This window comes from Ruditapes philippinarum, unplaced genomic scaffold (genome assembly GCF_026571515.1).
Source record: "Ruditapes philippinarum isolate M1 unplaced genomic scaffold, ASM2657151v2 ctg1627_1_1_1_1, whole genome shotgun sequence".
Classification (NCBI taxonomy): Eukaryota; Metazoa; Mollusca; class Bivalvia; order Venerida; family Veneridae; genus Ruditapes; species Ruditapes philippinarum.
In genome coordinates, this window is record NW_026862749.1 from 45,194 (window position 1) to 72,197 (window position 27,004).

Here is a 27,004-nt window from a genome sequence, read left to right on the forward strand (position 1 = left end):
ATTTAATGAAGGTGTTTTCTTTTGACCAATCGGCAGCGTTGAGAATTTATTTCATTGACGCACCTTTAAAAAGTGCCCATGAGGGACCTAAAGCTCTTGTAGAATGTGCTGTTACACTTTTATGTTTATATTCATAAGCCTTAATTGAATAGTTTTAAGAATATATGAAGCCAAACATTGTGAAGAAGCTTTAGAATTAGGTACATTTATTGTCAGAAATAAACTTGTTTCATCTTTACGTCTGAAGGATTCAGTTTTTTTTAAGAAAGATAACAAGTGCATTTTTAGGATCAAGTAATTGTGTTGGTCTTGAATGCTGGTACACACATTTTTGCTGATGAATGACCAGGTCCATGCTGTTTAGCCAAACCTTGTCTGATATAAGTTACCCCATCTGCCTTCACAGAAATAGCTCCTTCTCCTAATTTTGACGCTTGAAGGTCGCTGGCTCTCCTGAATGTCGTGATAGCGGTAAGAAAAAAACTTTATATGTTAAAAATTTAATTGATGTTTTTTCTCAAAGGTTCAAAAGGGTATTTTGTAGCGCACTAAGAACTTTAAGCAAAATCAGTTCAGGCAACAACTTTTTTAGAGGATGTCTTAAATTGAATACTCCTTTTAATAATCTGCTAACATACGGATGTTGACCAGGAGTGTTATCTACTGGAGGTAAAACTGCAGATAACATAGAGCGGTAACGTGCTTTTGTACGATACTGTAAACCTCTATTGTATAGATGTGATAAAAACTCAGCGCAATTATTTAAGGATGCTGTGAAGGAATCAATATTCTTTTCATGAAACCATTTCATAAATTGTCTTAATTTACTGGAGTAATGTATCTGAGTACCAGTTCTCCAGCTGGCTGTAAGAAGTTTCCTAACTGATCTTGAAAAACCCTTTTCTCTAAACTGTATGTCGATAGCAACCATGCAGTCAGGTTCAGAACACCTGGATTTGGATGACATATCTGAGATTTTGGTTGTTGTTACATATTTGTAACCAATGGAAGACAAAACGGTTGAGCTACCGACAGATTCAATAACTCTGGAAACCATGGGCGTCGTGGCCAGAATGGAGTTATAAGAATCAGTTTGCAATGCAACTGTTTCATATGATGAAGAACTCTGGTGGAAATGAGACACAAAATTATAGTCCAGCGTTCGAAGAGACATCAACGGGCGCTTGCATATATTTCAAATGACCAACCGACGTTTGCATATTTTACATGATCAAACGACGTTTGCAAAATCGACAATAAGTGGAAAAACATGGATTTATATCGAATAGAGCATTGCTTATGAAATTATAAATAAGTTAGGGACGAGAATTGCTTGTAAAAAGACATATCTTCTATTATGTTCCCTCTACATGGGTTTCCAGTGAATAAAACAGAATAGATCAGGTAAAACCTATCGGCGTTTGCCTTGCAAAAAGAAAATTTGTGTCGTAGTGTTCTAAAAAAAAAAAAAGAGTCTCGCAATTACTACCTTCATAAAATAAAAGCTCAATTAACGCAGGGTCCTAAGGTCTAGGTCTTAAGTTTGTGGATGCAGTAGAAAAAAAGATATTTTCAAATAATTACCTGAAATTGGGTCCGTGTTTGCTGAAATGTTTAATCGGCGTTTGCACTTGTCGTCACGTAACAAAACTTGTTCATCCAGGGTGACTATTTACACGGACGCGCACATTCACGGATAAGTATCGTCACGACAATATTCCTCAAACGAAATTATATGCTTTATTGATTATGAAAGAAACAAGAGGTCGTCGAAGACGGGTGATGCTCCCCGAATGGGTATTTTGCCACAAGAAAGGTTATAAATATATATATATATATATATATATATATATATATATATATATATATATATATATATATATATATATATATATATATATATATATATATATATATATATATATATATATATATATATATATTATTCCAAGCTCTCATCAAACCTTCTTCTTGTGGACCACTGAAACCGGCTATTTAAGTAACACTACTTAGTATAATGTAGTATAGTACACACAGAGCAAAACAATGAGCAAGGTAGCGATCCAAATGTTGCGCGCGACACGTCGTCTCAATATTGTGATCATGTCTGTGAAAAAGTTGTAAAATCCGACTTCAAATAACGAAGTTATGGGCCGGACACGAATTTGGGACGTCCGTCTTACATACATTTGTATTTTTGTTTGGTATTTTACTGTGTAAAAAGTACCAAACAATACATCAAAATTCATTAAATATACCCAACAATACATACGGAATGAGTAGGATTGGTAATTGTTGGTTATTAAGTACCCAATATATACCCTCTCGTATCTGTTCTACTGCTACAAAAGAGATGAAAATCAAAAACCTACCTGATCTTTAATGTCTGTTCCTTTATTTAATATCTACCTTAATTCGTTGATTATAGAAATGTTTTTGGTATTAGTAGGAAAATGTATCAAATTCTACAAATAATTATTCTCTGGTTGCTATACTATAAAAGTATATGGACTATTTTGCCTATGGAATAGTACTCACGGACATGCCCCGGACGCGGACTACGGACGCTGATCACGGATCGCGTACCAATGGAAAAGCGGCCTACAGGTCCTGTCTCAGTCCTTCCTGCAATTTTACAAATCTACTTGAAGAATATTACAATGTATATTTGATACAGATTCAGCTTGTGTTACTGCTTAAAGTTGATTTTAATATGTGAGCAGTTGTATATAAGTGTCTCACTTACCTCACTCTCACTGTGTATGTCTCTGCATGACTTTTAGTGTAGGAGCAGTGGTATATGAGTTCATATTTCTCATCTCACTCTCTTTTGCATGTGATTATGTTCGAGCAGTGAGTATTTTACCCATTACAATTTCATTTCTGCGCAGTTTAGATAAGTTATGCTTATGATTGTGCTTATATATCTTAATATCTTATCCAGTTTAATGATGACCTAGATCTTGACCAACATGTATGAAGCTGACGTTTGTAAGAAGTCAAAGGGTACAGTCACAGATATTACCGATTTATGAAATTTATGTGTACACATTTTTTTAAATATATTTTTCAATTATATTGAAAAAGAAACTTAACAAGATATGGCTTTTACTTCATCCCTCATGTCTCTAATTTGATATATAATGTTAATAAGGGTAATTTGGGTCTGGCTCCTTAAGCTTCATTGCTTAAATCGTCTTGAATGAACTAGAATTCGAACCATATTTGAAGTTAATTCTTAGTGCCAACCCAACTGGACCCTGACAATATATCACTCTATCATAATTAAGTAATTTACATGACCGGATTTTTTACTTAAATACTTTTCCATAGTATTCAGAACAAAATGTTCGCCAACAAAGCACATTGAAACTTTGTAGATGCATTTGAACATATTATTATATTGGTTGAATACACCATAAGAATCATGTTTTATCGAATGATATTTGTATAAAAAATTCCGTTCATATAAATTACTTATTGATGCTTGTAAAAAAAAACCCATTCATGTTGTCAGGAGAACGACTTCCTTAATGTTATTTCATCTAAAGAAAGATTTTGTTATAAAAACTAGAACTAATTTCAATGATATGGAGGCTGGGTAGCATTTAATTGTTTAGTTAACACAATGTTTTAGGTATTTTTATCTTTTTCTGTCTCAAATCCATATATACATTTAAACAACAAACTTTGATTATTATTTTAACCCAAAACAAAGAACTCTGGTCATTATTTACACCCAAAACAAACACACGACATTTATTAACCACTTGTACAAAATATTTGTTCACTTATACGTCTTTTATACTAGACAACTGGCGAGCCAAAGCTCTTAACAACTTATGATCAAACAAAACAATAAAATCATCAAAAATGAAGAACAAAAAATGAATGTTAATGAGTGAAATCTAAGATACAGTATAAACCACAACCATTCAACCAACAATATTAACATCACAAAAGCTAATCAGTATCAGAAAACAACTAAAGAACCCAATATTTACAGACATCTTCAAAAAACAAAGCATCGACTAATATAATCTTGACAAGACAAAATCACTCCGTACAACTCAACCAATATCAACCAAATATATTTCTTCAAACAGATATAACTCAACAACCAAATACATGTATAATGCAACAACCAAAACAAATTTTTCCAACCAAAAAACCTAAATCAGTTAGATCAACACAATTTAATTCAACCAACTTCAACAAATCAACAAATCTCCCTTCAAAACAACAATATTCTATCTCTTAAAAATAGACGCCACACACTACAAGTTTGCCTTCCCTAAACTGATGTAAATTTCTCCCAAAACTCGCATATTTGCTAGTTGATCGATTTTACATTTACATGCAGATAAATTTTAAAAGCACAGCTACTGGTTTAAAAATTACTATTCATATATATATATATATATATATATATATATATATATATATATATATATATATATATATATACATATATATATATATATATATATATATATATATATATATATATATATATATATATATATATATATATATATATATGTGTATATTTATCTGCAGATAAACCGTATGATTATTCTGACACATGTAATTGACTTATTCTTACATTATAAATACGCTTTTTGAATACCGGTATGCGGATGTAGTTTTGGATAACTTAACTAAAAAACTAAATAATGAAATAGAATTCGTTTAAAATGAAGCAGCAAGAATAGTCGCAGGTTCTACGAAACTGCGTAACATTAACAAACTCATCAGTGAGCTCGGATAGGAATCGTTAAAAGTAGAACAAACAAACACAAATTAATCTTACTGTATAAAATGAAAAACCATATATCACCTTCTTATCTTTGAAATCTTTTAACTCCTATTAAGCGAAGTACATATTACCTTAGGCATATTGACGCTTAAACTCCAGTTCCGACGAGAATAAATGTATACTCATATACAGTTCTACCTTCTACCATTCGTACCTAGAATTCTCTTCCTCTCGATCAACTGTAAGCTCCTTCAAGTCTTAACCCTTTACCTCATATAGACGTGTTTTGACGGCATTTCGACCCTCGCCCCTTTTAGAGGCCTCAAACATCGTTTTTCGTTTGAGAAATGTTGTTAAAAAAGTGATCACTTTTTTGGCGCTGCACCCCATTAAGATGATACATCAAGGGGTTGCCAGAAGTGTGATGTGCCCCTTCTGTTTGGGTGATTTCAAGGGAGCGGCAGTCCCCCTCATCGCCAAGAAAATTTGGACATGTGACAGGCTAAAAATGGCCTCAGTTCGATCATAATTTAACGTGCATCTCAATCCATTTAGAAGTGGCAGCACTTCAGTTTTGATGGAAAAGAAACAATGCAAAATAGTGATTTTTGGTAATTTTGAGACGTCCCCCGTTGCCAATGTTACAGGAAATTTACGATTGAGCATGCTGTTACAGAGGCTATGGTCCAGTCAACATGTGTGCCAAGTTTCATCAGTATTGAAGCAATTTTCATAGTTTCATAGCAGTTTGAACTTGTAACAGGAGGCTTTTCAATGAAAACAGCCGTTTTTCACAATATGCTCATGAAGAAAAGGGTTAATTAAAAAATAAAAGAATGCCACATAAGAACAATTTTTCACCAAAATTAGGTGAAAGGCGGTGTGTTAACATGGAAAAACTAGATTTTGGGTAATTCCAAGGTTTTCCATCATTTTTGTTAAATAAATCCGAATACAAAAGGACCACCATCTTACCATTATAGAGGCACACGTAGAGATAAAATCCTTCACAAGGATGTGGTTCATTGAAATGAGGATCTGTTCAAAAGGTCTTTTGTGAATAGCCGAACATGCCCATGCAGAATGAAATAATCTATATTGCAATTTAATATTTACAGAAATTTACGTAAAAGATTTCTCATTAATTTAAATTGTCCGGCTAAAGAAAATAATCTTCTTTACGGCAACGAACATCTCTCTTTTGATGAAATCAAAACATTCTTAGACAATCTAAGCGCTTTTTGCAAGAATAACTTTCAGTGCTAATAAACTTGCTCTGTCCGTAAGCTTAAATTTCTTGACATGTTTGTGAAATGTTTGTAAATGTCATTTCATGTACAATTTATTGAATAAATAAGTTAAAACTAACGCGGTTCTTTGACATGACACATCATCTTGATGTGGTAGACACTTGTGCCAAGTTTCTCCAAAATCCCTCAATGCACGATAAACTTACAGTCCGGATACGAATATTGTATAATTGGGTACGCACGGATAGATGGACAGTACGATTTTAATATGCCACCCTTCGAGGAATTAAAATTAAATATTGAATAATAATATTCATGTAGTTATAGGAAAAAACCCATCCAATATTGAATAATAAAAGTGCATGAAGTCTAACGCGTACACTGCTATTAAAATACATGTATTTCAAAAATATATAACTATTTATAAAAAAAACACCAACAAGGTCGGCTTTACTTTTGTCTTATTATAAACTACACACGAGATATCATCACGGAATATATCGCTTTTAAAAGGATCTTTATGCTGATAAAACAAACACTATAGCTTCAATTCATTGTCTACATCTAAAATTTAGTATCTCGCGATCAGTTTTAAAAAATAATATCTATAGAAGTGCGCATAATGTCAATGTTCACGTATAATGTTTTTTTTTCAACTTTACTCTTTCAGTGATCATCCATAGTGTCGCTATCCAACGTTGGTGAAAAATGAGGTGGACATACCTTAAAACGTTTCATTGTTTGCACAAGTATGCTATTCAAACCGAATTCTATCAAATACACAGTACAAAAACTTGTTAATTTGGTACATTTGTAACTACATGTACTCAAAATATATTGGCGTGTTTAAGTTAGATCCCGAGATATGTTTGTTCTTGGTCTACCCATACACAAAATAGTACAATATCGCATCGCGTACCGTAAAATTAGTTTTACTTCATTATTAACCATCTGGGCAGCTTTTTACTACCACTGCGTAAGTTTTTCCGTAAGAATTATCGTAACGTTACGCTTACGTTTTAACTTACGTAAATCGTAATTGTGTGTTTCACAAAACGTTCGTAAGTTTTTTCTTAAACTTACGTTAAGATAATGCGTAACTCTTCGAATAAATCAATAAGGTGGCGTTTTGGTAATATTTAATGACCGCAAAACAATTTTTAAAAAGGCTTTACTGGTATTTCGTAGAGTCATCTACGGATACACAGGATGTTGCTTGGCAATTCATATTTTAATTGCATATTGTGCCAACGGCCATCCATCACACAGGGGTTTCTCTCGATTTTAAATAAATGCATTTATAGAATAGAAAAGAAAATCCTATATGATTCAGTGAAAGTGAAAGAACTGTAATGTCCGCAAGTGAAATGTGGTGTTTTATTTGTTTGGGTCGTCAGACCAAACAAATAATGGTAGCGAAATTTCAGACTCTGATGCTGTGAACTGCAAATGCCGAAAGTAGTCCGCTTTTCTGAAGCGGTTACTTCCCTTTATATGTACACTAACGCCGAAAAATTCAGGGGAGATCACTGCGTTAAGATGGTCAAATGACAGGCACATTAATTTTCAAGCAAAATAGTTCCCGGATGGATTGTTTATGATCGAAGATTTCAAATATTGTTTTATTCTTTAATGATATACATGCTTAAAGTAAGCGCCATGATTATTTACATCTGTGTTAAACAACAGTAAGCGTCGAAATAATAAGGGTTACAAACATTTATTTAGAATAATATGGTTTTCTTCAGGCCGTTGACTATAACTTCGACGTGGCCGAGGGGTTTGCTCTTAGGAAGCTAGAGGTCTGGAGTTCAAATCCCAGTTAAGGCAATTCAATTTTTTTCAAATTGTTTGTCAAATAAACATGGAATTGAATATCAGTGTTGCAATTAGTCTTATAGCCAATTTACTACAATTAAAACGCTGGAAAGCATTAGTGGCACTATACAAAAAACAAATTGGTTTATAATCTCACAACCTTCATCTTTCTGACAGTCTGAGACCCAAACAAATGCAGCGCCTTCTGTGCTTTGATTTATTCTCATTTTTATATGAAATGTTTAGCTTATTCACGTATCCGCATTTTTAAATAGTTTTTATTTATTTATTTAATTAATTTTTTTTGTTATGTTACTGTATTAATTCATTTTATGCCTATCAATTAAAGAAAACCCATTCCAGGAAGCGGACTCGAAAAAAGTGATTAATATAAGTTGCAAGAAATTGTTTCGCAATCGAGCTTAAATAAATAAATGTTGAAACCAAGAAAACGCCTTGATTTTTAACGATTTTACATCATGCGAAAAACATGCGTAAAAAAAAGATGACACAAAAATGCCACACGCAAACAAAAGCTATTTAAGTTTGTAGTCATCATTGCAGTGTAACTATTAAGTAATGATATCTGAAAACAGTATTTACCTTAATGCACACATAAAGTCCATCATTGTTTTAGATACTCTCCTATCCCGTCGTCACTTAGTTGATTAAACAAATGAAATTTAATAAGTTTTAGTTAACATTATATCTAAGTTATAAAATTCTCAATAAATCTATTTATTACATGTTTTTCGGTGGTTTATAGAAATATATCAGTGAATTAAAACTGATAATTTCACTGTTTTGAAACAGTGAAATTACCATTTTGATAATTTCACTGTTTTGAATTTTAGCCCCTTACGTTGTTTCAGTGAAATACCAGCGTGCACAGTACTGGGTACCAACTTAATGACGTAACGTTGTAAATGACGTCACTTTGTATTATTATTTGGCGCGCTTTTCATTCAGTTTAAGGTTTAATGTCTTTTTAAAACGTTTCTTTGCATGTAATAAAAAGAAAATTTGTTTAGTTTAGTGTAAGATCGAAATATATTTCACCTTGTGAACACCAAAAGTTCATATTTCACTCGTGGCTGCGCCACTCGTGAAATATACCTTTTGGTGCTCACTCGGTGAAATATATTCCGATCTTACACTGAACTAAACAAATATCCTCTATATTTAGTATGTTAAAATAATATATAAACACATTTAAGTAAAAAAAATCTTAGGCGTAAGTACGCTGTCTAGATTTGTATAAGACAACTAGTATCCCATTTATTAGATTAAGAGTACAGTACAACTACAGATGCATATATTTATATTTATTATTTTTAAGTTGTGAAGTAACTTCAAGCAATTTTAATTAAAAGTCAAATCAATACCACGGAAATAAGAAAAAGTACAAAAACTTCAAATTTATTGAAGACAAAACCCCAAAACTCACAAATAAGAAACAATTAATCAAGCCGATATCTATGACATTAACAATAACACCTACATTTTCAACGAACAGCACTGCAACACGGTGCACCCAGTCAACATTTGTAGTGAAATTTATGCAAAATCACTTTATATAGAGGATATTTGTTTAGTTCAGTGTAAGATCGGAATATATTTCACCGAGTGAGCACCAAAAGGTATATTTCACGAGTGGCGTAGCCACGAGTGAAATATGAACCTTTGGTGTTCACAAGGTGAAATATATTTCGATCTTACACTAAACTAAACAAATTTTCTTTTTATTATATGCAAAGAAACGTTTTAAAAAGACATTTAACCTAATACTGAATGAAAAGCGCGCCAAATAATAATACAACGTGACGTCATTTACGACGTCACATCATTAAAATGGTACCTAGTTCTGTGCACGCTGGTATTTCACTGAAACAACGTAAGGGGCTTAAATTCAAAACAGTGAAATTATCAAAGTGGTAATTTCACTGTTTCAAGCAGTGAAATTACCAGTTTTTATATCACTGATATATTTCTATAAACCACCGAAAAGCATGTAATAAATAGAGGATATTTGTTTAGTTCTGTGTAAGATCGGAATATATTTCACCGAGTGAGCACCAAAAGGTATATTTCACGAGTGGCGCAGCCACGAGTGAAATATGAACTTTTTGTGTTCACATGGTGAAATATATTTCGATCTTACACTAAACTAAACAAATTTTCTTTTTATTATATGCAAAGAAACGTTTTAAAAAGACATTAAACTTAATACTGAATGAAAAGCGCGCCAAATAATAATACAACGTGACGTCATTTACGACGTCACGTCATTAAGTTGGTACCCAGTTCTGTGCACGCTGGTATTTCACTGAAACAACGTAAAGGGCTTAAATTCAAAACAGTGAAATTATCAAAGTGGTAATTTCACTGTTTCAAGCAGTGAAATTACCAGTTTTTATATCACTGATATATTTCTATAAACCACCGAAAAGCATGTAATAAAAAAGATTAATGCAAGCTTTAGAAATATTCCATTAAGTAACAAAAACACACACACACAAACACATGAGTGAGTGAGCCATGTAAACACGCAAGTCATTTAAGAAACAAATAAACCCCGCAAAAATATGCGTAAATTCCAATTCACAATTAATTTAAATCTGTACAGTACACTCCCAATTACTTCGCAAGAAAACAAAAGGCTGTTGTTAGCCTGATATTATGTATGAAAGGTGCTTTATGAAATAGACATAATTTGATGTTAATTTCAGATTATAAATAGCACAAAGTCAAATGCATTTTAAATTGAATAAAAATGTCATATGAATATATTAATTTTACTGCAGATTCATTAAATTCAATGAATTACTTATATGTGGTCTAAATTGTGGGGCTAGTTTAAGTATAAAAGAATGAGCAGAAAATTCCGTTCTTTTAAAAATGGCTCTTAATAGAGGAGTCGTCTTAATTATGGTTGGTCTTAATTAAGTAGGGATTCTACATAGTACTATTAACGATTAAAGTAAATTTGTGTTCGTCTGTAAAGATTATTCCACTTATTAACCGCTACTCGAAATCTAGTAATAGTTTGCGTCATCGCTAAGGGCTTGTAAGAACGATATTTTAAGACAAAGGGTAATTCGAAAGACATCCAGTTGTACATCGAACATGAGCAAGATAAAAAGGGAGTGGGCTGGAGCTAGGGTACATAATCGTTTGGCATCGTCCGAATAGCTCAATAGGTTGACCGTTTGTGTATGAATAGGGCGACCAAGGTTCAATTCCCGGACGGTGCAGGCACGGATCTTAAGTACATATAATATAAATCCGTGGTGCAGGTCTATGGAGGGTGATTTATGCCAAAATTACATCTTGCTTTCTTACGTTACATCGTGCTTTCTAACTTGTACATCGTGCTTTCTAACTTGTACATTATGCATTCTGACATATACATCTTGCATTCTGACTTTTACATGTTGCTTTCTTACATGCACATTATGCTTTCTGCTGTGTGCGACTTGCTTAATTTTATGTTGATGTCGTTATTTAACGATCAATTATTATTCATTTGTTGTTCTGGTATATTAATTCAATTAATTAACCTGCAACTGTTTGTATTTGGGTCTATTTACTCAGCTTGAATGACGAATGTCATAAGGTAGAATGCGCATAACCGAAAGCCGAATGCAGCAAGCATAATACAACGCGACATCTGGTGTAATAATATGTGACACCCAAATTATGCTAACAGGTGGCGCTACAGTTATATTCTCGGTAAAGTCCGTATTGCGGTTCGGATTCAGTTTACCAAGTTACGTCCCTTTGTTTTAAAATTTCCATTTGCACTCATGGAGAAAATATACAAAACGATTTAATCAATTTTTATATTTATTAATGAAACTCTGTAGGTCAAATTATATTTCCAGCTGACAATAACAAGTTGCACATTTCCAAATCAATGGTTTTAGAATTTATTTGTATTCATCAACAAAATAATTATAAATTATAAAATAGAACAGTTGTTCAACATTGTTCAAAGTGATTGGGCCATAAAGAACTTCGTATTAAATTATTTCATACTCTTGAAAAGTTCTAAATTTTGACATGGCTTATTTCCAATACCTGTGACCATCCACAACATTTTTAATGTGTTTTTATCAATAAGGACATTTTCTTGCCTATTTTCAAACTAATTTTGTACACACGTTAGATTTTTTAAATTCAACTTGTCAAAAAATGTCTTTTTTCACTAAGTTGAAATTATTCACTAAGATGCTTTATGAATACGGCCCAGGTTCTTGTTCACAGTGTCAGCTTAAAACTGAAGAAACTGCTGCCAAAATCAGCTGATTCTGAGAAAGAAAAAAAATAACATGTCAAAACTGTCTAGTCTGTCAGACTAGACAGTTTTGCCCTTTTTTCTTTTGCAGCGGCACGGGCTACCTCTCTTCATTTGAATTTTTATATCACAGGCACCCTCTCATTTTTTAACACATACGTACCCAAAAGGCACGACATATGCTTTTATTTGCGTTAATCGTTAAGTATGTAATATTTACATAAAAGTAAGAAATATTACATACCTATTTAACGATTAACGCAAATAAAAGCATATGTTGTGCCATGAGGGTACGCTGCAAAACCGAAAGTAGGGTGTTTTTATGAATTTTACATTTATTTTTGACAATATACTGGCATTTGTCCGAAGATGATATGTAAATGAACATATTAAATATGTATGATGCATATATAATCAAGCCCACGGTTCATTGCAGCCCGAAAAGTATGTCGAGGTGATGGGCGAGGCAAGACATGTCGATTTTTTGTAGCTTATTGTGAAGTTGCAGTACATGAAAAACGGGCACATGACAAATCAGCACATAAATAAAACATTTTAGTGTTCCGTGGTATATATCTTTTGTACGTGTCAAACCCCCTTTCCTTATTACATTGAAATTTTACTGGATTGTTATCCATCGCTGGTTTGTTTTTAGCAGAGAATGACCTGTGCATGTGTAAAGAGGGTACCGTTTGAGCAGATTTCGCAAAGAGGGTACCGATATAGATATGCGCCGTGGTGTAGCTTTAGGACGAATGATTTCATAATATTAATTGATTAGTACATAAAAACAAAATGTACAAAAATGGTCCCAAGAAATGGTTATAAAATGAATATTGCATGTTTGGCTGAAGATGCCCTTTTAGTAGTTTTCTTTAATTATAGCGTTCATGATATTGGAAATGTATAGCAGATCTTACTCATTTAAAACAAAAAAGTTTTATACCTTAAGCCAATAGTATTTGCAATACAAACACCACTGAGAATGTAGAAAAAAAAGTTTATTAATATCTTCTATGACAAACAATTCATTTGATTTTATAACCATTTCTTGGGACATTTTTTGTACATTTTGTTTTTATGTACTCATCAATTAATATTATGAAATCATTCGTCCTAAAGCTAAACTCTCGATCACAGATTGACAGACTAGACAGTTTTGCCTTTTTTTCACAGAATCAGCTGATTTTGGCAGCAGTTCCTTCAGTTTTAAGCTGACACTGTGAACAAGAACCTGGGGCCGTATTCATAAAGCATCTTAGTGAATAATTTCAACTTCGTGAAAAAAGACATTTTTTTGACAAGTTGAATTTAAAAAATCTAACGTGTGTACAAAATTAGTTTGAAAATAGGCAAGAAAATGTCCTAATTAATAGAAATGCATTAAAAATGTTGTGGATGATCACAGGTATTGGAAATAAGCCATGTCAAAATTTAAGAACTTTTCAAGAGGATGAAATATTTTAATAAGAAGTTTTTTATGGCCAAAGAACTTTGAACAATGTTGAACAACTGTTCTATTTTATAATTATTTTGTTGATGAATAAAAATAAATTCTAAAACCATTGATTTGGAAATGTGCAACTTGTCATTGTCAGCTGGAAATATAATTTGACCTACAGAGTTTCATTAATAAATATAAAAATTGGTTAAATCGTTTTGTATATTTCCTCCATGAGTGCAAATGGAAATTTTAAAACAAAGGGACGTAACTTGGTAAACTGAATCCGAACCGCAATACGGACTTTACCGAGAATATAACTGTAGCGCCACCTGTTAGCATAATTTGGGTGTCACATATTATTACACCAGATGTCGCGTTGTATTATGCTTGCTGCATTCGGCTTTCGGCTATGCGCATTCTACCTTATGACATTCGTCATTCAAGCTGAGTAAATAGACCCAAATAAAAACAGTTGCAGGTTAATTTATTGAATTAATATACCAGATCAACAAATGAATAATAATCGATCGTTAAATAACGACATCAACATAAAATTAAGCAAGTCGCACACAGCAGAAAGCATAATGTGCATGTAAGAAAGCAACATGTAAAGTCAGAATGCAAGATGTATATGTCAGAATGCATAATGTACAAGTTAGAAAGCACGATGTACAAGTTAGAAAGCACGATGTAACGTAAGAAAGCAAGATGTAATTTTGGCATAAATCACCCTCCATACAGGTCGCTTTCGTCATGATTGATCATGAAATCATTTCTACGGTTATGCGCACTGTAACTCTGCTTTGTCATGTACCTTTGTCAGTTCCTTGTAAAAATGAAGGCAACTAATGGTGGTAAACTGCTTGGCAGCCTGCCAAGAAACGACAATACGGTAAAAACACTGTGGCCAACTGCCGTGATCCGGAGTGAAAACAACGCCATTTGGTTCATTTTTGCGCATCAGTAAACAAAAAATTGACATTTAATATGTCAGGTGTACTCTTCTTGTTTTTAGTTTCTACAAGCACAAGTATATCAATATTTGCGCATGCATGCTATTCTTGTCCCCCGAAAACATCTTAGACATGCTGGTGAGATCCTTTTGATTTTCTTTTGGAGATTCCTTTACAGATTATATTTAAAAAAAAAATAAAAAAATATGGTATTAATTTTGGTATCATTACACGAAAACTATATAAGGGGACCCTCTACAAAAATTGTTGAAATTCTAACTCTAATTCTAAAAATATTAACAATACCTAAAAACAGAATATTATTTAACCAAATTAGATATAACAAGTAGATCAATTCCGGTGAGTGATTTAAGACCGCCATGACCAACTTTATTTTCTTGTCGAATCGTCATGAACTTTTCCTACTTCCTTCTCGTGAGAAGAATGAAACTCACCGAATCGTGACGATATTAAACTAAAGTTTTCTTTTTTAAATGTGATTGCTCATCAAATATTGTAACTGAACTATACTATAAATGCATTTAAATTATTTTTTCGTTTTCAGTAAATACAAAGTACTCCCAACTTCAAATCGGAAGTGTTTATTTGTTTATTGCGTCAGAAAAAAACATCGTATGGTCTATTTAATACAATTCATTTAATGACTAGCTATGACAATCAGTCTCTCGCAAGTCGGCATCATGTATGTACATGCCTTTCAATTTATCATCAGCAGCATTTTTCCCTACGATTTTGTTTCCGAAACCTATATTAATAAACATCTTTAAAGACATACATGTAAATCCTTTTTCCATCCACTATTTACAAATTTAGTGTTGCCCTAGAGAGCATTTTTGTAAGCTAATCTCGTATAAAGTAATTAAGGGCTCACTTTTCTTTATAAAATGTCAATTATTTGTTGGGGGTTATTATTTACGAGGGTCTCAATTCTTCGCGAGAGCCATTTTTCGCGCTTAAATGTTATAATATCTTGACCATGGGTCAATATTTTAAAAAGGACCCAATGTTTGGAAACCAGTTTTTTCAAATTTTCTATTTGAAAGACTCTGACGAAACACATGATTATTTCAACATCGATTAGACATAATAATGAAAAAGAAAGCAAATTATTTACCTTCTTTCTTCCGTTTTAAAACTATTCCACGGTGCTTTAATCCACCTCGCAAAGTGTCTTGTTGCTTACTGTCGAGTGTCCTTACATATTTTAAAAAGAGGTTTCGATATTTGATAGGCTTTTTTGTAAAAAACGAACAGCCAAATTCAAATAAAAAACCGACTCTATTGTTATAAACGGTGTAATTATTCATAAACATGTGCGGCTGATATATGTAAATAAAAACTTTTTTACTACTATAGTATGTCTTAACTACAGTACTATATAACAATTTCTTACGCAATTTGTGTTTTGTAAACCACTTTAACTGTTTAAACTTCTCAATTCATGAGCGGATGTATAAATGTAATTATATGAAATTATTATAGACAGAAAAATCGGCACGCCGCAGCCGGTGTAACGTTGTAAACTGACCCCCATAAAAATGACCCCCGGTCAATATCTTATAATAAATAATGAGCCCCGGTCATAATTTTATGACCGTGGAGTCATAATATCATTACTCCCCTACACGTAGAAAAATGACCCTCGCATAGAATAGTGACCCCCTGTAGAGTAATGACCACAACACAAACCATAAAGCCCTTACTGGACTCTTTCATGGAAACACTGTCAATATAATCATCTCAGATGAGAAATATGGTAATGTCACTTGTTCGTGCGTTTGTCCGTGCGACCGTGCAACGGCTGAATCTTTTCACTGCTTTTGGACGGAACTGTTACAAGTTTGAAGCTCAGTCTCAGTCTGCATTTTCTTCAAATGACAACGGCTAGGGATATGTCGTTTGACTGCAGTCCTTGCTTGTTCTTATTAGCTCGACTTTACAAAGAGCTGTCTTACTCGCCCCGACGCTGGCGTCCAGATTTAAGATTAAAGTTTTGGTGCGGTTAAATATTTTTCACTATAACTTTTTCATTTCTTAAGATATCAAATTAAAACTTCGAATGTATGTTCCTTATCATCAACCACATCTTATGTGTTAAGGTTCATAACTCCAGTACCAATATTTTCAGATTTATTTCCCCTTTAACTAAGAATGTTCCTTAAAAATATCAATTTTTACTGTAACTTCTTTATTTCTTTAGGGATCAACTTCATACTTCAAATATAGGTCACATTTTATGTGACAAGGTTCATAACTCTAGCACCAATATTTTTTAGATTTATTTCCCCTTGAACTTAGAATTTTCCTTAAAAATTATCAAATCTTTACTGTTACTTCTTTATTAATTAAGGAATCAGCTTTATACTTCAAATATACGTTTCTTATCATTAACCGCATCTTATGTAACAAGGTACTCTAGCACCAATATTTGAAGAATTATCTCCCCATGAACTTAGATTTTTTTAAATGTTTTTTTTTTTACTTTAACTTCTTTAGTTTTAAAGATATCAAATTAAAACTTCAAATTCATATTTCTTATCATCAACCACATCTTATGTGACAAGGGTCAAAACTATTTAAGCAATATTTTCAGATTTATCTCCTCTTGAACTTTAAATTTATATTTTTAAGATATTTCTTTAAGAAATATTATAACTTTTTTATTTTTTAAGATATCTACTTCAAACTTCAAATGTGTATTTTATCATTTACAACATGTTGTGTGACATGTTCATAACACTAGCGTGAGTATTTCCAGAATAATTCCCCCTTGAACTCAAATTCAAATTAACAAATGCTATTTTTACTATGACTTCTTGTCATATGGATAAGAGTTATAAAGCGCAATCTCCTGTATTCCCAGAATTGTCTCCATTTTATTTTTGAACTAAGAATTCAATTGTAAATTGATTGTAAATTTAGTATTATCTTTGTTATAATAAAAGGTATCTACTCTAGACTTATGATAATTAATTGTTCTTTGACATTACTCACATCATGCATGACAAAGTTCATAACTCTAGCATCTTTTTTCAAGAGCTATTTCCTCTTTGAACTTATAATATTTACTTTAAAAAGAGAAGAACCATAGACGATTTTGTCGATGGAAAACTACAAACGAATTAAGCAGGTGTTTTGTTTGTGTTTTTTTTCCTATATCGTGTTTTTTAATACTATTATTTAAGAAATAGTATATCCCCAATAGTAACTTTATCCCTAGAAAATCACTGTTTGGTGTGTGGATGCGAGGAATTTTATTACAAGGATGTGAGATAATGATGCCCAACTCTGGTGGCTTATTTGTGCAACTCGTGTTTTTGCCCCGCGACCCCGCCAATCGAAAAGTCGACAATAAACAAGTTAAAATGGCGGGGGCGCGTAGCGAAAACACGCTAATTAGCGAAGGCACGGGGCGAAGTTAAATAAATAAAGCTTCGACCCGCGAGGGCGCGGAGCCAGATTAAAGAAATAAACGGCGGGGTCGCGGGACGAAAACACGCTAATTAGCGTGAGCGCTGGGCAAGTTTAATAAATAAAACTTTAGCGTCACCGCTAATTAGCGTGTTCACACCGTACAATCAAATGGGCAGACAGCAGTTCCAACGTCGACAGCTGTACCAGTATATACATATCGGCGCACGAAACACAACTGACGGACGGTAGGTATTCATCTCCCAACTGTGTTGAGTAAATCAATGTTATGAATTCATAGTCAACATCTAAATGAGCATGGCCCTGTGCAAGTTTATCTTCACGTGGATTTTGTCTGAAAATAACCACACTATCCGATGAGATGTAGCATTTTTATTTTTAAATCACAAAAACTTATATTTTCTCATGATAATAAATCCTCTTATCATACGATTCGTAAACGTCAACATTTCGTCATTCGAGCTGTCTAGCTCGACATAAGCAATTTTTGAATGTCTAGCTGATTATTGATTCTCAAGCTCAACATTCATTTTGAGAAAACTTCGATCATTATTACAGATCGAATGTTGAGCTGAATGTCGATTGTCTAGCTCGACAAAAGGAATTTCTGAATGTCTAGCTGATTGTTGATTGTCAAGTGCAACATTCATTTTGCGAATACTTTGATTATTATTACAGATCGAATGTTGAGCTTAATGTCGACTGTCTAGCTCGACATAAGAATTTTTCGAAAACCTAGCTGATTGTTGATTGTCTAGCTCAATATTTACTTTGAGAAAAATTTGTTCATGATTACAGATCGAATGTCTAGCTCAATGTTGTTTGTCTAGCTCGACATAAGGAATTACTGAATGACTGTGTAGCTGATTGTTGATTGTCTAGCTCAAAATTCACTTTAAGAAAACCTCGATCATTTTTATAGATCAAATGTTGAGCTGAATGTCGATTTTCTAACTCGACATAAGTATTTTTTGAATGTCTAGCTGATTGTTGATTGTCTAGCTCAAAATTCACTTTAAGAAAACCTCGATCATTTTTATATATCAAATGTTGAGATGAATGTTGATTGTCTAGCTCGACATAAGGAATTTCTGAATGACTGTGTAGCTGATTGTTGATTGTCTAGCTCAACATTCACTTAAATAAAAAACAGACTTCAACTATTCATTCACGCAATGATTTTCAGAAGGAAAAAAATCTTCTGATCATCAAACACTAAAAATTAATTTACCAACTGTAAATTGTATATGATATTCAATAAAATCTTCTTTTAGAAAAACAAGCTTGCGTATTATTGTTTTAGGCAACTCATTTTTAAAATGCTGTACGGCTAGCCTCAACAGCGAATATATGCTTGTCGTATGTGACACCCGTACAGCCAGCACTTTTGTCAAACAATACTAGTTAATACTGCTAGCCGCTGCCATTGTAAATTATTCCTTCCTCTACCAACTCACATACTTCCATCAACAAAAATTATGAATACTATTAGTATAATAATCAAATAGATGTTAGACAATAAAAGTAATGATGACTAAATATGATATATATAAAATTTCGCTGCTAAAGACAAGTTGTTTTTATTGATTGTTTGTATCAACAAAGATAATTAATTAGGTAAGTTTCATCACCGTATGATGACTTAAATTTTTGTTTAAAGTGAAAAATTATTCTGAATATAACAAACTGTTATATTTATTAATATAATCAGTTATCTTACTATTATTGACCTGTGGTTTTGAATTTTTTGACCTGTGGTTTTGAATTTTAATACAGCTACTATTTTCATATAAATGTCTATAACTTTACAAATAAAAAATCTATAAAATTATGGACTGACCATAAATATCATCTGATGAATGCAAAACTGTGAAATTCAGATCTACATGTATGAAATACGTAGATTTGAACTTTATTCATATTGTATAACAATTGTAATTATAACCAGTCCTTTAAAATTTTGGGACGAGTTAGACAAATGCTGAGTCTGTTGAAACGGACTTCTTTCACACTATTTTATGCATCATTAATCACTAAAGGAAAATACAAAGGATAAAGTAATTGTTATACCAGATTGAATTATTTTTCAAGGTATAGTGAAATATAAACAATGAATATCATACAGTCGTATTCCACAGTGAACAAAATTTTGCAATGTTTAACTGCTTACCTTGTCGACATGGTGATTACACAAATACGGGAAAATTACGTACATGAGAAAATAGTATGTATTCATATTTCATACGCATTATACAAAGTTCTTACAATATATTTGCACTTTTGAAGCATTTTAAAGCTTATCGGATTTGAAAAAAAACAAAACATATTGCAATATTTTGTTAGTTGTTGCGTTTTATGATAGTAAGTTCACTTATGAGTACTATATTTATGCACGTTCTTTGACTCTCATTGATAGGATTTAACTCATTACAGGACTGGGGCAGTACCTCCAGTCACTTGCAAAAATCATGCTTACAAAATAGAAAAATATCATTTTTCGCCGATTATTATATTTTTCCTGTATACCATGGCAAAGTTTTGGACCTATTTTGTCGAGCTTAGATAGCTAATAGAGATGTATTCAAAAGGTAGTTAAGCATCCCAAAAATGTAATAATAATTTAAGTAATTAAGAAAATATCTTTCCACATTTATGAATTAGTCCAGATATTAATCAGTTCACTTAATTATGTGGTTTCAACAATTTATGTACGTATTTTGACTTTCATGCATCGGGAACCAGAAGGTAGAAAAAATAAACTGGTTCTCTTTAAATTTTTATCGCCTTCTGGCGTAGTAATATTCAAATCGCGTAAAGCAATAATATATGTAATTTTGTGATAAAATGAATTAAAATTTAGCAATAAAATGACCAGTCATTATTGAAATAGATAAAGTATTATGATTATATGAATATTATAGCAAAATATAGGAATTATTTTTGCTCCGCGCAGATAGCCTTAATGCGTTCAAACCATAGTAAGCTGAATTTATCGTAATTACACTTGGGACTTGCGCCCCCAAAAAATGACTCAAGATTGTTATGAGTTTGCCGTTCTCATTTTATATATGTGATAAATAGAATATTATATTCGTGTAGATTCAATACTAAATTTATTGAACTCGTTGAACTCGTTGAATAACACAATATGCTCGCCAGAGGCTCGAATAATATTATTTTATTCAACTCGTTCAATAAAGTTAGTATAAAACCTACACTCATTCAATATCCTCGATTCTATATGTTCAATAGGGAACAATCCGGGTTGTGTTAAAATGTCGAACCAATCATTTTTGCACATTTGTAGTTGGTTTGTTTCTACACATAATGTAAATGATCAGTCATTTATCTTGAATTATGCTGAATGCAAATCAGTGTAAAACTTCCTGTTCTCAAGTAGCTCTATGTTAATGAAATAGAAGAACATTAGTTAAAATGAAATGTAACGAAGCTAAACAACTAAATATGTGTTTAAAACGACTTTTCCGGGATCCGGACATTTACGAAACGAACGCTATATCACTAACTAAAAATATTGGTACTGAAGTTATGCCTTTACGCACTAAGCATATAATATATAGAAAATTCGTAGAAAAATCAGGTGATAAATGTTCGCTTCATATGCACGGTATGTATAACATTTAGTTCTAAAATTAAGTGAAAAGAACTGATTTCAGTCAAAAAACCTATTTACCAATAAAAAGCTGATGGCCTATATATTGCTGAAATGCCTAAATGAAGGCAAAATATGAATTAAAAAAAAGATTGCTTTGCTCTGGGCTTTGAACTCATTCTTAGAATCTTTACCGAAACTCTGTGTTCACACTGAAAATGAACACTCTTTCAAATAGGAGAATTTGCATTAAGCATTTAAAAAGTTTAAATTTTATTTTTATCAGATGTTCGCTTATTCTTAGCGGGATCTCTGAATTTTACCTTTGTTTTGCCAGCTGTTATCGCAGCAGTAGCAGCAGCTTTACCAGAAGCAGCAACAGGCACAACAACAGCAACAACACGTATACGCAATTGAAATATGACATTGACTTTACAGATTATACTAGGTAGGGTCAATATTCTATAGATAAAATAGGTCATTTTTATATACTAGTATAAGGGGTCACTATCTTATAGTAGAAGGGGTCACTATTTTATATAAAATAGTGACCGGGGATCATTATTCTATGGGGGTCACTTTACAACGTTACAACGGCCAGTTCAGTATGCATATGTTGCTGTTTTAACTTTAATAGTTGATCTGTGTAAGAAAAACAAATTTTGTGTTGTGGAGTTTTTGGACCTCGTTGGAGTTTCTTTTATCATTCACATTATCATATAATCTTAATTTAACTGATTTTCATTTACAAGTCGGTAAAAAGGGTAAAATTTTAAGGGTGTTTTAAATTAAAAGGATGCGTCCATTGAATGCTGCTCTTTGTCGATCTTGTTTTTTATATTTTTACTTTTTTCTACTGTTATAATTAAAATCGGACAAAATATTAAAGAACAAAATATGCATCTTTAACTGAACAAATGTTACATGAATTCCGTGTGACCTGTATTTTCATAAACCATCACTTAAATCAATTGAATTTCTTTTTTTTATCTTCTAATGTATTTCAGTTTCCAGTCTACTTAATACTGTTTTGGCGGAATGGTTCAAGATAAAATACATAGAGTCTTTGGTACTCATTTAGCGAAATTATCTATAAAGTCTTACGAGAACGTAATCAAGTATAGATTTAAAACGATGTTTACAGCACAAATCAAAATTTAATTCCGTTCGAAGTGACGCCCTGACGTCAGACATCAACGTTATTATTACGTCATATATTTACGTCATAACGTTAGCAACAACGTTACGCTTGGAGGAACATTTGTCCAGCAAGTTTTCAACAAGGTAACTCAATATTAATTAATTTAAAAATTAACAACACAGTATACTGTGAATCAAATTATCAAATAGATACATAATGCGTATATATACTTGTATGCCAAATACATAATTATTAGACTCGATCTATTCTGATACCTCGTGAAATTCAAGAAGAACGTGTATCACAAAGGCTGATACTAGATTTTCTACAACAACAATAATAATAATAATAATAACAACAACAATAATAATAATAATAATAATAATAATTATAATATAATAATAATAAACAATTTATTTCATGTTAAAATTGTTTAAAAAACAGTTTTATAGTTGTAACAGATGTCCAATTCGTGTTTAAATATTAAAATATTTTTGATAAAGTGTTTAACATTGGGCGTAACACGTTGGGGGCAGGATCTGACCCCCAATCGTCTACAGGTACTTATTCATGTAGTAGGTTTTCCACCTTTCTATAACTTTAATTTTGATAGTGGATTTTCTTTTATAATTTTATCGGTGGTTTTGTATTTGGTATCTTATAGTAAGCCTTAGAGTGTTGAATTATTGTTTCAGGGTTGAGCAGGGGTCCAGGGGCAGAGTGTGGGTAGGTTGCCCAAACACTGATACTGCCACCTGTGGTCTTTTTCGGATTTATTGTCATGTTGTTCAGTTTACACCTATTATCAATATCACATCCAGGGTTCCCTGAATCACTTCATTTTTTTATTTGATACAAATGGCATATTATTAACGTAGAAAATGAAAAAGTAAAGGGCCTAATACAAACCCTTGAGGGAGCCCTGATTTCACTGTTCCATTATTTGAATGATTATTTCCATATTTGACAAAATGTGTTCTATTTTCAAGATATTATTTGAAGAGTTTTATTAAGGTGTTTGAGAAGTTTAACTATAAAACAATATGTTGTGATATATCAAATCAAATGCCTTCTTTAGGTCTAAAATTACTGTGCCTATTAAACAACCCTCATATATATCATTAAGGAAGGATTCTATGAGTCGTATTAATTAAAACTGTTTGACAAGAATGATTTTTTTCTGAATTTACCCGATTGACTTTCAAAGAGCCTGATAATGGTTAAAGCATCTATCCATGCCACCATTTTAAACAAAAATCCTCCGGCATATCAGCGTTCGCTATTAAGTCAGTACATATTAGCCGGGGTAAAGGATAAATTATTATACAGGCTCTATCTTACAAACCTTTTCTTCATTAAGCTGAAATGTCAAAGCATCTGTATTACAATGTGATTATGTCATAAAACACCTTAGATTGACTTTCTATTTTTATATAAACATAATGATACATCGATCGATGTCCTTTTGCAGTTTATAATTTTATATCAGATTTCAGAAATCCAAAGGCCAATATGCATATAGTCTCGTATAATTTTAGAAAGAAATGGCAACGAGTATTGTATACTATAACAGTATCTTCTTAATTATATTTAGTATGTAATTTGTGTTTCCAATGAGTGTGACAGAGACTAAAATGAACAATTCTTCAATCATGGCTAATAAATAACGCTATGGGAATTTAGTTTTCATGTAGACAAAAATAAGTCCAAGAAAATACTGTTGCAGTCAAACCATTTAAATGTGGAAGAATAAAACAAGTTCATTACAATCTAAATTTTGTTTTACGTCATGGTCAAGAATGATATTCTTATACATTATCTAGCATTTATCTTTTTTGCTTTGTTGAGATAAATATAAACTGATTTTTCTTCGCAAATAATAAAAATCTATAGATAAATGACAGGGCAGATGACTTTATCAGACAACAAAATATACAATCTAAAATGTAGCTCACGAAAAGATTATGTATTATGAACAAAACCTAAAACAAATTATGTTAAAGATACATTTTCTTATCATGGCACAAACGTTTGGAACAGTTTACCTTAAAATATTCGCAATGTTGACAATCTTAAGTGTTTTAAAGAAAAATACAAAACATATCTTAAAATGAATAAATGAATGTGTGAATGAATGTGAGTGAATGAGTGAGTGAGTGAGTGAGCGAGTGAGTGAACGAATGAATGATGTATATACAATACCGGTATGTTTAAACGAATTGTTGAGTGTCTGCCAAAAGTATATGAATGTCAACCACTTATAATTTAATTAATCAAACAAATTGAGTTACCGTATTCTAGAAAATATACATAATTATTTTACATGTTTTTAAAGTTCCTAAATGCATGTTCTGTTGTTGATGTTTTTCCATTTCAGAAGGCCACATTGGAAATAAGATATATATGATTGCTGTTGTATATTCTAATATGTTACCTTCTCTAAATAAAGATATTATCATTATTATTATTATTATTATAAATGCCCGTTGTTATTATTATTATAATGCCCGCTATTGTAAAAAAATTGTCTAATTTAAGTTGTCTAAAACTGTTTTCATTTCTATCTTTCTTTTTTCTTTAACCACACAAAAATTAAAAATGTTCAACCACTATACATTGGTGGTAAAAATATCATATAATTTTTATTTATACTACAATGTATTCAATCATGAAACATCTCATTTAGTGTAAAAGTAATCTGTTAGTTTATTTGAAACATAAAAGTTAGCTTGTGAAATTTGTTGAAGGGTTGAAGGGTTATATTTCGTTTTGTTTCCTGTCACAAGGTCGTAAAACATTTTGTTCTACTTTCAGAAGCCAAATTGTCTAAATCAGTAACAACCCGTATTTTTCCGGACACGGTTTGGGTTCGGAAACCTGTGATCACCGCACGAAACAAAATCTGGTTCCCACACAGAGGCTGTAAGAATCTTCTTCTTCCGCGTCGTGTACATGACTGTCAGGAACCAGCAAATAAATATATAAACGCAACTGTAAACTCGTTATCTAAGGAACCAATCAAGATTGGAACATCCGTGGACACAGGAATGGAAGAGTTTTCAAATAATCTACCAGGTTGCGATGCGGATCTTAACGTGAATGTCTAGAGGGTTACAAGCAATATGTTTGACACAGAAAATGGTAAATTGATAAAAGAAAAAAAATACATAGGTTTCAAGGTTGTATTTATAACTATATAAAAGATGCTGAAGATGAACTGGAGAGTGATCAAGTCAATAAAGACGCTGCTGTCAATAACGAAACGGAGGATGGTAATACTCTTGCAGTAAATAACGAAACGGATATTACACGTTTAAACAAACAAGACACGGATGATATATCTAACAAAGAAAAAAGAAATGAACTATCATTTAGTATATGCACTGATGACATAGACTATAGTATTGAAAAGTTGGCCAATAATTTAACACATCATGCATTTTGGAAATACAACAAAAACAATAATTCCCTGTGTGACAATAACGCTCGTAATTTGCTAGCAAGCGTTGCCCCGACGTATATCATGAAAATGCCCAGAACTCAACGAAGATTTAAAACCATTCGATATATTCCGGTCACAGATACAGAACACGTATATCATGAACATCCAGAAAAAATGTAATCGTTCCAAGTTCAAGCAGTTATGCTCATATAAGAAAGAAAATAAATCCACCTAGAAAATCAGGCTGGTTGACTTACTTGGTATCTTGGTCGTGTAAACTTGGCGCTGTAGGGATGATGGTCATATTTTGTTTTTGTTTGTTCGAGAAGTACAAAGATATACGATTATACATGTAATATTGAGGTTAAAAAATATTTGAATATCATTCTTCATGTTCTTTATTCATCAACTTATATTCCATTTGTGACATATGCAAGATAAAAAATGTTTGGCAATATTAAGCCGGGGTCATTTAACTGTCCAGTTAACTTTCCTTGGCAATTATTCGTTTCAAAAGTAATGAATACGGTTAAGGAAGTATGCTATTCGTATAGATATGAAACATGTTCGCGTAGCACCTTCTTATAGCCCCAAAGGCAATATGCTCAGTATGAATATAAAAGATGGAGGTTCTTATCTAGCTCGTGAATATTTTTCAGTTCTTGTACAATGGTTTGATAAGAGACTTAAAACTTACCGCAACGTCATTTCAAGCCCCATGTAATAATCAAAGCAGAGAATGCGCTGAATTTGGTTGGGTCTCAGAATGTCAGAAAGTTGAAGGTTGTGAGATTATAAAACAATTTGTTTTTGTAAAGTGCCACCAATACTTTC

The 27,004-nt window shown here is 32.2% G+C and overlaps 1 protein-coding gene across 1 annotated transcript; it reads left to right on the forward strand.

The window, feature by feature from the left end:
- The first annotated feature begins 14,403 nt into the window (after positions 1 to 14,403).
- LOC132720094 (uncharacterized) lies at positions 14,404 to 26,244 on the forward strand. Its single transcript, XM_060704081.1, has 3 exons — positions 14,404 to 14,460; positions 22,823 to 22,871; positions 25,543 to 26,244. Exons 1-3 carry the CDS (start codon positions 14,404 to 14,406, stop codon positions 25,833 to 25,835), a joined length of 399 nt encoding a protein of 132 aa, XP_060560064.1. The 3' UTR covers positions 25,836 to 26,244.
- The last annotated feature ends 760 nt before the right edge of the window (positions 26,245 to 27,004 follow it).

Excerpts from the sequence above, each read along its gene's own strand:
- LOC132720094 (XM_060704081.1), top strand. The coding sequence starts at position 14,404 with ATGAAGGCAACTAATGGTGGTAAACTGCTTGGCAGCCTGCCAAGAAAC. Across the intron at positions 14,461-22,822 it reads TGCCAAGAAACGACAATACG|CAACAACGTTACGCTTGGAG; the intron begins GTAAAAACACTG and ends TCATAACGTTAG. Across the intron at positions 22,872-25,542 it reads TCCAGCAAGTTTTCAACAAG|AAGCCAAATTGTCTAAATCA; the intron begins GTAACTCAATAT and ends TTCTACTTTCAG.